We start from the raw sequence: 12,672 nt of genomic DNA on the forward strand, positions 1-12,672 counted from the left end.
TAGATAGTGTCGGAAGTTCCATACGGCTTTTCGCGGATGATGCTGTAGTATACAGAGACGTTGCAGCATTAGAAAATTGCAGCGAAATGTAGGAAGATCTGCAGCAGATAGGCACTTGGTGCAGGGAGTGGCAACTGACCCTTAACATAGACAAATGCAATTTATTGCAAATACATAGAAAAAAGGAACCTTTATTGTATGATTACATGATAGCGTAACAAACACTGGTAGCAGTTACTTCTGTAAAATATCTGGGAGTATGCGTACGGAACGATTTGAAGTAGAATGATCATATAAAATTAATTGTTGGTAAGGTGGGTGCCAGGTTGAGATTCATTGGGAGAGTCCTTAGAAAATTTAGTCCATCAACAAAGGTGGCGGCTTACAAAACATTCGTTCGACCTATACTTTAGTATTGCTCATTAGTGTGGGATCCATACCAGGTCAGGTTGACAGAGGGGAGAGAGAAGATCCAAAGAAGAGCGACACGTTTTGTCACAGGGTTATTTGGTAAGCGTGATAGCATTACAGAGATGTTTAGCGAACTCAAGTGGCAGATTCTGCAAGAGAGGCTTTCTGCAAGAGAGGCTCTCTGCATTGTGGTGTTGCTTGCTGTCCAGGTTTCGAGAGGGTGCGTTTCTGGATGAGGTATCGAATATATTGCTTCCCCCTACTTATACCTCCTGAGTAGATCACGAATGTAAAATTAGAGGGATTTGATCGCACATGGAGGCTTTCCAGCCATCGTTCTTCCTGCGAACCATACACGACGAACAGAAAAGAGAGGTAATGACAGTGGCATGTTAGGTGCCCTCCGCCACACACCGCTGGGTGGCTTGCGAAGTATAAATGTAGATGTAGAAGAGCCTTTACAAACAGACTAGAAGAGGCCTCTTTACAATAAGGATGTTTAGCCTTCCATAATACTAAACAGGACTTCCCTAGACTATGAGGAAAACATTATTTGTATGCCATGGACTGCCTCCAGGCATATTACAGTTCTTCCTAAACAGGTTTAAACTGTTGTATATAAACCACCAAGATATGCGAGTAGAAAACGTTCAAGGTAATTTAAGATGCCTTCACATGGGAGAATGTTCTCACCAAAATATACCCACTGCACATTCCTGCAGTTTAAACAATACATTGATCGGAGTCTCACCATATCTACCATAATTCCACGATGCTAACAAGAGGGAAAGTAAATAAAGTAAGCTAGCATTTAGTGTGGCTTACATTTAACAAATTTTGAATAGTATCTTGGCTACTTTGTCAACGCTGACTATTTTAGCTGATTATTCACTTAAACAATAAGAAATTCTCTCACTTATTCTGTAACGATGAGGAAAAGAACCTAATGTAGGACTCAAAATTAAAGCTCAACCCTTTGACTGCTGGATGCACAGTATCTGATTGGCACAATGAGGCGCTGTGGCCTGCGGCGTAACCCAGCTACCTGCACTCTGAATATTTCTGGAGTGACCATGACTAGAGGTGAAGCACTGTGCCCTCTCACAGCTGATACAGAATAAATGCGCTCACTACAGAGTTTCTCTGCAGATGAATTACTGCAGACTCAAACTGAATTGTTAAAACTATTTTCCAGTGCTAAGAGTTATATCTTGCAGTTTTTTTTATAAGATTTTTATAGCTTATGCCGAAAGTGACGCGATTCATTACATTTACCTCAGTAGTTTACTGTTCTTTCTTGCATACCCACCTATAACATCTGCACTTCTCTATGGTATCCTCACTGTACTAACTCAAAACTGAATGCAGTAACCCATAGATTACTGTACATTGTTTTTGTTGTTCAAAACATTGTACTATGTCATTTATAGGAGAAAGCAACATACAGATAATAATAATAATGCCGTCCAGGGCTCGGTCCGCCTCGCCACTACTTGGCTTTCCTCGGTCTTTCGCGGCACAGCTCGACATTAGACTAGCTGTGCGATGCGCATCTTTTCATCCGGCACAGGTTGCGTTAGTTGATTCATAGTGGCAGCCATGTTTATTCCTTGCTATTTGTTAGCGATTCGTAGGAAGTTTATACGTACTGTACAGTGGTTGTTGCAATGGAACACACACACACACACACACACACACACACACACACACACACACACACACACACACACACACACACACACACACAAAGAGGTGGGGTAGTGACAACGCCACGAGCCTTCAGAGCTGAATGGGAATTTCAATATTTTTTCGAAGAGAAGATGAAAATTCTCAATGTCTATTATGCAGTCGCATGCTCGCCAGGCACCACAAATTTGCAATAGAACGGCATTATAACACTACATACAAAGAACTTAATGATTTAGTTGGGGCTGATAGATCAAACAAGTTGGCAGAATTAAGAAGACTTAGTGTTATTCAGCAAGACAGACCGAACGTGAGTATTCCTTACAAATATTTGTGTTTCTGATGTTTGTATTTGTACATATTTGTCGTTAGAATTCGAATTTAAGAGTTCACTCAATTTTTGTTTCCTTTTTTTTAGCCTGCAACCGAACCTGTCTTTAAGAGCAAGCTACAAAATAGCACTCAAAACTGCAAAAGCGAATAAACCTTTCAGTGATGGTGATTTCATCAAGGAGTGTATTGTTGAGGTGGTGGAACTCTTGATGCCACTGGAATAAAGAAGTTTAGTGAAATTAGTCTTTCTAGACAGACAATAGCAGATGTCTACAGGCAGTTAATTGATAGTGCCTGCAAGTTTATTGCATTCTCGACTGCTTTGGACGAGTCGACCGACATTTTGGACACAGCACAACTAGCGATTTATGTTCGTGGAGTCGACACAAATTTGCACGTGACTGAAGAACTGTTAGATTTAGTACCAATGAAAGACACAACGAGGGGTACCAACTTACTAAAAGCAGTTGGAAGAGGCAGTTGAAGCCATTGACCTGAACTGGAAAATGTTAGTTTCAGTCACTACGGATGGAGTGCCAGCAATTCAAGGGCTCAAAATAGGCTTGTAGCATTGTTGCGTAAAAAACTAGGACGATCGACGTAAGATTTGTACGAAATCATTGTTTTGTACACCAAGAAGCTGTTTGTGCTAAATATGCAAATTTGGAGCACGTGATGAAGTTGGTAGTCACCATAGTAAATTTTTTGAAGTTGCATGGCTTAGTACACCATCAGTTTCAACAGTTTCTCATGAAACTGAACAAAGAGTAGGAGATGTTATTTAGCACTGGAAAATACATTGGATAAGTCGAGGGTCATGCCTCGAGAGATTTTTCAATTTAAGACTCGCTATTGTTGAGCTCCTGAAGGAAAAAGGAAAGGCAGAGTCAAAATTAGAAGATCCAAAATGGATTGCAGACCTCACCTTTTCAGTTGATCTGAATGCATACTTGAATGCTCTCAATAAGACTTTGCAAGGTGAGAAGGAGCTTATTTTTGATCTGATGAAAAAAGTGGATGCATTTAATATAAGAAACTCGCATTGTGGAAGGAACAACTCATGACAAAGAATACTGCCCATTTCCCTACGCTCTCTAAAGTAAGAGAAAATGCAACTTCCGAAAAATTCGTTTCTGTGTTGGAGGAACTACAGGCACAATTTTGTAAACGTTTTCAGGAAACTGCCAGTCTAACATCTGTTCTTTAACTATTTTCTCGACCCTTTGCCGTTTCAGCTGAAAGTGCCCCAGTGCATTTGCAAATGGAACTGATCGATCTGCAGTGTAATTCCCGTTTACAGGAGAAATTTTTTTACGAAGGTTTTCCTCGGGAAGAGTTTCCCCGTCTCCACAATGAGGCTGCAAAAGTTATATCAATGTTTGGATTGACATACGTGTGCGAAAGTTTTTTTTCCAATTATGTAACTAAATAAGCCACGATTACATGGCAATCTGAGTGACAAAAATACGAGAAACTGTCTATGTTTATCCGTGTGCCGTCAGTTTGTGCTGGATATGAACTTTATTATGTCTACAGCGAACCAAAAATAATTAAATTAATGGTGATAATTTTGTTTTATTCCTCATGTTTTGTTGAGAATTATAGTTATTGCAAATTCTGTACAGTAGTTCCAGATAATAAAATTTGCTTGTTTCACATGTAGTTGGAATCACTTATTCCACATCATACTGCATGCTGTAGACTACTTTTACGTCTGTTTCTATATCTCAGCTTAAATGTTGTAAGAATTTTACGAGTGATGATGTGAGAAGCACGATATTGTTGGTGAAATGCAGTTTCAAACCCAGCGTTATTGTTATTTTTCTGTAGGTGTACCAACAGCCAACAAAGATTCAGTATTGCTCAACACGATGTGTTGTACAGAGCTTAATATTATCAAATGTCGTAATATGAAACTAAGCCACATGCTAGCAGGGCGGTATTCTTTACGCGAATGCACTGTCGCATGGGGAGTGTACGTAGTTACGCGCATGCGCACACAGTCAGCTGGTGTGGTAGTGGGGGACGTGTGATGTCAGGAGGGAGCGATCTGCACGCATGTGAAAGCTCGGCACACGTGCATGCTCATGTGCCGCGTTCTTGGCCGTCCCTGATTGTAAAGTGTTCCATCCATGTACAGATGCAGCTGTTCTTTGCAGATGGTAATGTGCTTTATAATTTGGAATCACCGGAAATGATTGAATATCTGCAAGAGATCTTTTTTCTTGTACTGTACTTTTAATTGTTGCACTTTAAGTTCTCAACAGATTTTCCAACATTTGAAAGCTGTGAAGTCTGTCTTTTTGTCAGGACATTAAATTCCTTTGTAGAGCAGATTCAAAGTCATGAACTGTAAATTTAGGAGTTCCTTTACATTGTGTGAATATATTTTCCATCCTCCTTTTCGCTCCGGGCATTGCACCAGCAATGGCGAAGTTAAAAATATATTTTTATTTTGTTTTTACTTTTTTATAATTTTTTTTTTCATTTTCGATGTTTTTTTTCTGATAGCACCGCTGTATTTGTTCTGTGTTGTGATTAGTAATTAGTTTTTGTGTGTTAAGTTTTAAAACAGGGTACAACCCACAGTGGCAAGTTGCAAGTTTTACATTCAAACCTGCTTTCTCGGCGCATTTTCTGTTTCTAGAAAACAGTGCATTTATGTGTTACCATGCGTCTCTTGGAATGCTCACTTGTTATAATGTTTGGAAAATTCCTTCCCCACAAACTTTAGAGGTTTTCATCAGAACACCTACCCCTGCCAGCCAGCTTTTCTGTGCTTTGATGCCTATGTTTCAGAAAGTTCCTTTACCAGTAACAGATGAAACTCTGCTATCAACATTTTACAACGTGTTAATTACCTTTGTAGGACACAAGCATTTACAACACACAGATCGAGAACATGAAAAGAAAACTTCTTGTACCATTCCATCGTTTTTCCTACACATCTTACAGAGCTAAGCAACATATCAGAACAGTCAACTGCTCCCATGTTCAAGTTATAATTTATAATGCTTTGTGATTTCTTAATTTTCTCTCAGTATTTCTATCAGTCTTTCCCATGTCGACCATTTTTGTGGTGTTACATGTGTTCGTCACCCACACTTCCCTTTTGTCGCTTTTGTTGCTTTTTAGCAAACATTGTATTAGTACACATAAATTCTATATCTCCTCTTTTCAGTTTCTTCTGAAGTTTCAGCATGTTTGGTGTCTGTTCTTGCAGACAGTAACACATGCATTCTTCCACGACTGTGAAGCCACGAAAATAAGTCTGGGCTTCAGTACCAATGTCCACATTCTAGACAGGGTTTTATAAGTGTTCCCACTATGTTACCACTTTTCCCCAAATTGCGGAATTCAGTTTCTGTTGAAGTCACTGAATGAACAATGAAATCTAAGACCTTGCCAGTCTTACAATCGTGTAACACAAATGTTTTTATTCCGAATCTACTCCATTTCAATGGAATGAATTGTCTGAACGATAAGCGTCCTTTGAATAATAACAAACTTTCATCAATGCAGAGTTTTTGATGTGGATTCAATGCACAACGGAAAGCTGTACAAACTTTCCTGACAATGTTCCTAATTTTCAATAATCTGTCCCTCCAATATTAATAGAGTAGTCACTGAAATGTAATATTCTAATAAGTAACGAAACGCGATCTCTTGGCATACGTTCACTAAAAACTGGAGTATTTAGGAAAACATATCTGGTCCAGTATTTGCTAATTTTCAGTTTCTTCATGCGAGGCATCAGAAGACACACACCCATCAAACAAAACATTTCTTCACATCCAGTATCTTTCCCCTTTGATATTCGAGAATGTACTGATTCTGGGTTATTCTCCTTGGTGAATAAATAAAACCATTTTTTTTGTCAGCTATATGGTCCAATAGTTGTTCTATAAGGAATAACATGAAAACTGACAGAATACTTGGCTCATTCCCTATTTGACACACGACCCAATAGTATGTCATCATCAAATAATGATTAACTGGCTGAAAATCATTTTCTTTCCAATCAAATTTATCGGTAAGATGCGATTTCTTCATGGGGATTTCACAATCACCTTCTAATTCTTCAGATTCAAAACAACTAATGTCTTTTGTTAAATATAAGCACTGACACCCCTGCTGACTTGGATGGTTTATTACTACAGCTCTCCAATTCTGTGGAACAGCCATCACTTTCACCAAAATGATGTTTGTCCTCACTGTCACTCCTTTTAAGAATCTCCATGATTTCTTCCCCAGGGCACCCACATTGTCTTGCCGTTTTCTCAGTAAGATACAGGACTACAAGAACACTGATGTACATTCTGATGAACCTAAAGCAGGGATGGGCAAACGTTGCATGCGGCTCATGAGCGCACAGCACTGCACATGCGCTGCTCACGTGCAGTCGTCGACCGGGGCAGTGGCGACAGCCGGCAGGTTGCAGCAGTGTCGTATCAGGCTAAGCTGCAGACGATGATGCGAAGTGACCAATATGTAGTGAACGTTGTATTTCAAGAACCAGAAAATGCACAGCGAATCAAGGAAACAGAGAAGTGGAGAATTGGTATCTTTTAAAAAGGAATGGGAGAATCATGTTTTCTTCGTGCAAAAACATGAAAATTCGAAATGTTTAATATGTGGCAGTATTCTCACTGGTCAGCGGAAGTTTTGTACTGAACGCCATTATAATAAATTTCACAAGGACGAGTACAATTTATTGTAGGATTCTGAGCAGATGGGGAAACTGACAGAGCTTAAGAGCGATCTGACGATACTAGATGAATCTGACGTAAGTTGCTGTTGTTATGAGAGATCTGCGACTTTCTTTCATCAGGTCTCTCACCTAACTGATTTAACATTTTATGGAGCACTGTCTTCAATTTTTCAGGACAACAACAATGATAGTATAGTGGTACGTGCAAGTTATAAGACTGCACTTAATATAGCGAGAGCTGGAAAACCATTTGCTGAATGTGAGTTTATATAGGTGGACATCAGTGACGCCGCCGATTTACTTTGTCCACTGAATGCAAATCAGTTTCGAGCTATCACACTTTCTCGGCGGACTGTAAGTCGTAGTTTGTGTGTCATGGCGGGTGGCGTTTACTGTCAACTAAGGAATGCAGTGCAGGAGTTTATTTCATTTTCCACCGCACTCGAGTCCACAGGTATTTCAGACAGTGTGCAATCAGTGATTTACGTCTGCCGTGTGGACACTGCTCTGCACATAACAGAGGCTGTGTTAGATTTGATATCTTTAAAAAGCACGACCACCGGCAGGGACATCCTAAAAGGTGTTGAAAAAGCTGTCTATTCAGCCAGCTTAAACTGAGAACGTTTGGTGTCAGTGACAACAGAGAGAGCACCTGCAATGAAAGGGGAACAAATTGTATTTGTTGGATTACTAAGAAAAAAGCTACAGCATACAGAAGAATCATTGTACAGCATCCACTGCATTTTGCACCAAGAAGTACTCTGTGCAAAAGCAGCAAAACTGGGAGACGTCATGCAAGTGGTTATTCGGGCAGTTAATTATTTGAGATCCCACGGGCTTACACATACACAGTTTCACACATATTTAGCTGAAATTGGGGAAGAGTACACTGACATACCATACCACAGTGAAGTCCGCTGGCTTAGCTGCGGTAATGTACTCAAAAGATTTTTTGAGCTGAGAATGCCAATAAATCAGTCTTTAAAGGACAAAGGAAGGTACGACCCCAAGTTAGAAGATCCAGAGTGGGTTGCCGAACTTGCATTTTTAGTGGACATTACAGGACACATGAATGCATTGAACACAAGTTTGCAAAGAGAAAATCAGCTAATTTGTGAAATGGCTGAAAAGGTGCAAGCTTGAGCTGTGTGAACGACAGCTCTCGTCAGGAAACGCAGTGCATTTCCCTACTCTGTCTACTGCGTGTGAGAACAGAATTGCAAAGAATATGTTTCCACACTTGGTGCACTAAAAGAGGAATTTCTCAAGCGGTTTGGGCGTATGTCATATTTATCCCAAGCTTCTGAATGGTTCTCGAGACCATTTGCTGTTTCTGTAGATGATATTCATACCAATTTGCAAATGGAATTAATAGATTTACAGTGTAATTCTCATCAGAGACAAGTTCCTTTTGGCAAGACGTGTAATAGACTTATCACGACTTTCCACAGCAAGAGTTTCCTCATCTCCATTGTGAAGACACGGAGATAATGTCAATGTTTGGCTCGACATATGTTTGTGAGAGATTTTTTCCTGTTATGAAAATTAATAAGTCTGAGTTAAGAGCAAACATAAGTGATGAAAATTTACGTAACTGTTTGCGTTTGTCTGTATGTAGAAATTTTGTTCCAGACATTAAACGTATTGTAAACTTCACATGTGATAATTAAATAAAATGTATCGTAGGTAATAGGTACTCTTTCAAGCCATGATTTCTTTCAAGCACTCCTACTAACTTTATTCCTTCATTCAATAAAGCAAGCTAGGAAACAAAACGCATTACAGAGGAAGGAGCGAAGAGACAGTATGGTGGGGATGGGAGAGAAGCGGGTGGCCAGCTTGCCCTTGTGTATGCTGAACACCTGTTAACTGCACACGTGCAAGTGCACCGCACAGGTGCAGGATTCCTGCCCGCCCCTGACCTAAACTCAAACAGACAGAGAATCAGACAACAAGCTAGCAGCCAGATCTGCAAAAGGCCACTGAGACACGGGGTGGGAAGTCCATTGTGGGACTTATGTCTTCATCAGCACTCGTGTAGCAGCACATCTATACTCGTCACCAGCTCTCAGGGGCTGGCAAACAGGTGTAACTTAACTCATCAACAGCACTCAGGGGAAATGCAGCAGTTGCAACTAAACTTGTTATCAGCTAGGGAGCGGCAGACAGCACGACGAGTAAACTCATTAACAGCAGTCAAAGAATAAATGTAGTATACATTTTTGAGACACTTTTCCACAAAAGTATTACACCTTTCAAATAAGCAGGAAAGAAATTCCTCACATAACTGACAAAGCTAGCAATGAAAACAAGAATAAATTTCCAAAAAATAAACAATTGTTTTATAGAATGATTTTACTCTGAGCACACTTTTCAAGCAGCCATCATTTCACAAGACATTTTTGACAGCAATTTCGCATTTTGCCTTGACACAATCCCCACACAGTAACTTTCATGAAATCATAATGACTAAAACTAGCAGACTACATAACTAGCAAAAAGGGCATAAATGCAATAAATTTATATCAAACACACATACTGCCTCCATTGTTTTATTACATAACTGATCAAATGCAATAGTGCAAACTCACACTTATGTTACAATAACTTCAGAAATACACTGAACCTCAGTAGTCCGGCACACTTCCAGCTTTTAGTCGTTCAATCTGAAATGACGCCTACAATAACGAAATTTTGTCTGCAACAATGTTGTCAGTTAATGCAATGTTCAACATTACTGTACACTTTGAAATGGTGGCTTTTCTTACGATAATTATCATACTTTCTAAAGGGAAATACGTTATGCAAGACTTCGAGCAAAAACTCGAAATTAGATATAAACTGAACTAGGGTTCCTCACAGAAAACCATCGTCCCTGTCAATGATGTTGGATGAGCAACTATTTATGATCAAACTTCAGCAGAAAAGAGGTAATCCTAAGCTCACAGGTAAGTTACGATGAAACTGATGATGAAAAGGACATAGGAGGAGAGAACATACGATACCTCAAACTGTTCAAGCTGAAGCTGGAGACGTCTTCCTGGAGTACATTAAGCAACAATCAGAAACAGGGCAGGACCTATGACATGCTTGTAAAGACGTTTGTGATAAAGCATACTACCAACGTGTCTCATCATGGTGACAATTAAAACTTTGGGACACGTTTCATAGTGAATGTCGAGTGACACTAATGTGCATGTACACATCCAAGGACCAAGTTTTCTGTAAAAACGAATCTCTCTTTTGATTTGATAAAGTACAATCCCTATGTGATTACACTAAATTTTTGATACTCCACTGTTCAGCACTTCTACTAATCCAGCACCCATATGTGCGAGGAATGGCTGATTTAGCAAGAGTCTAGTGTACTTTTGTTGGAAATGATCTCAATATGATCATTATAAAAAATCTCATCACAATCTCCTACAATCACATATCACAATTTCCGCAATTACTGTTGCTCTGAACACTTAAGTGACTGCTACAATGCACTACATCCACACAAGTACGTCAGTACCACTAAACGTCTCTTGTAATAGCACCAGTGGTTTCTGCAAAGAGCATTCTTTCACTTTCACACAGAAACCACTGCACTTTGAGGGTAGTTTCCTGTGATTATTTCTATGAGGAACAGTCTTCTCATTTATAACTGAATAAATTCTGTTTTAAACAATCTTGTTTAGCTTTCCAAACACAACTGTGAAAATACCTGTTTCAAAGGAAGTGGTATGGAACCGAGACTTCATGAAATGTTAAACACCCCCTACTGCTGTTAGATGACTTCTACATTTCATTATAAGAGACTGTAGAAAACATTACATGTCATCAAAACATTCAATGAAACCACAGTTCAACACTTCTGCACACTAAAAACAAGTCTCAAAGCAGTCCCTTCTGTGTGTTGTGATTTTCAGTCTGAAGCAGCTCTCCATGCTAGCCTACCACTGCAAGCCTCTTCATCTGCACATACCTGTTGCAACCCACATTTATTCAAATCCGTTTGCTGTAGTCATCTCCCTCTACAATTTTTACCTTCCACACTTTCCTCCATTTACCAGCCTCAAGATGTGTCCTATCAAACTATTCCTTCTACTAGAGGAATATAATCTAAGATGTTAGGGACACACACACACACACACACACACACACACACACACACACAAGAGAGAGAAAAAGAGAGAGAGAGAGAGAGAGAGAGAGAGAGAGAATTCAATGAAAGGTAAGTATAATGTTACCATTTCTGTACTCACAATTTAAAGAATGTTGTCCCAAGTTGTAATAACAAAACATGTGGTAAACCATGTTCATGTACAAGTAGAACTCCTTCAACACTTCTTCGCATTCCTATCTTTTCAAATTCATCCCTCATCCTTTGAAACCTTGCAGGCACTGATGGATCCTTCTCAAATAAAGGCTCCTTAGTTCCAAAGGTGTAGTTGGTGAGTGGGTACCTAATAAAAATAACGTTTAAAATACATTTGTATCAAAGAAAAAAACAACGTTTTACTGCATACTTCAGTTACATTACATCGTCAACACTAGCACCATAAATAATCCTGACCATCTGCAACTAGTTAACAGTTACAGGAATATGTCAGATTACCGAACACGGAATGTTTACAATAATACAAGATGCATGACGTCTTTATTCTTATACTAATACTTTCATGCGCCCTCTCCAGATAAATCAACCGTTCAAAACAGAGATGAAAGTGCCGGTAATGAAAATGACGGAGTCTTTCTGTTACGGCGAATTCTACAGACACCAATGCTTCCAAACATGATACGAAGCTTCCTGAAGATTATAAAAGTCTTGTGTTCATTTATAAGTTTCTTTACCCTCTCTATCAATGAATTTAACTTACGACTGTATCATCGCTATGCACCGCAAAGCATGTCGCCATCAAAATTCCTATACTTACGTAAAAATTATAAACCTCTCAAACTTTGTTTATAAAATTTCTACAAACAATTTAACACATTCGATATTGATATTTTAACCACTTTTCAATTAAAACACACTGTGTTTACTGTTTCAACCTCCAGAAAGCCATCGACAATTCTTCCGAAATGTCCCCCAAGATGTCGATATTAAATAAGGAATTCAAAATACGTGCCGTACCGGTTCATTTATTACGCAAAATTATTATACCCGTTACACAAAACAAACCGTGCAAGGAATTATTTCAGTAACAACAAAAGTGATACGGATGCGTAGTAAGTACACAGCACTTCTTTTCCCAATAAATATAACCTAACGAGTCAGATGCAAATAAGACTTCGCTTACATTTTAATGTCGCGAGAAAGGGTTCTTTTCTCGTGCAACATAATTAGTGATTCTTCAGGCATTAAAGACCAGCCACAAATACTTTAGCAACGCCCTACACACCAAGCTTTCAACTTTGTCGCTCACTTTACTAACGCACAGGGTTCCCACACCGCCTAACTAACAAAACACGTCCACCATGCCAGCCCCTGCGCCTACGAATCGGTGGCCCTCGCTTTACAGGAAAAGAAGTACTCTACTACT

General features: G+C 39.4%; 1 protein-coding gene across 2 annotated transcripts in view; it reads right to left on the reverse strand.

The window, feature by feature from the left end:
• Window positions 1-12,672, reverse strand: part of LOC126178908 (cleavage and polyadenylation specificity factor subunit 5) — a 96,916-nt gene that overhangs the window by 84,109 nt on the left and 135 nt on the right. Inside the window, exons 1-2 of one of the 2 annotated variants that reach the window (XM_049924568.1) lie at window positions 12,430-12,644; window positions 11,392-11,592 (exon numbers count right to left, since the gene is read on the reverse strand). In XM_049924568.1, the coding sequence (XP_049780525.1) occupies window positions 11,392-11,592; window positions 12,430-12,491 (263 nt within the window). In that variant the 5' untranslated portion in view covers window positions 12,492-12,644. Of the gene's footprint in view, window positions 1-11,391; window positions 11,593-12,429; window positions 12,645-12,672 lie in introns of those variants that run through there. The other variant, XM_049924567.1, reaches the window with a different exon arrangement.

This window comes from Schistocerca cancellata, chromosome 1 (assembly GCF_023864275.1).
Source record: "Schistocerca cancellata isolate TAMUIC-IGC-003103 chromosome 1, iqSchCanc2.1, whole genome shotgun sequence".
Lineage (NCBI taxonomy): Eukaryota > Metazoa > Arthropoda > Insecta > Orthoptera > Acrididae > Schistocerca > Schistocerca cancellata.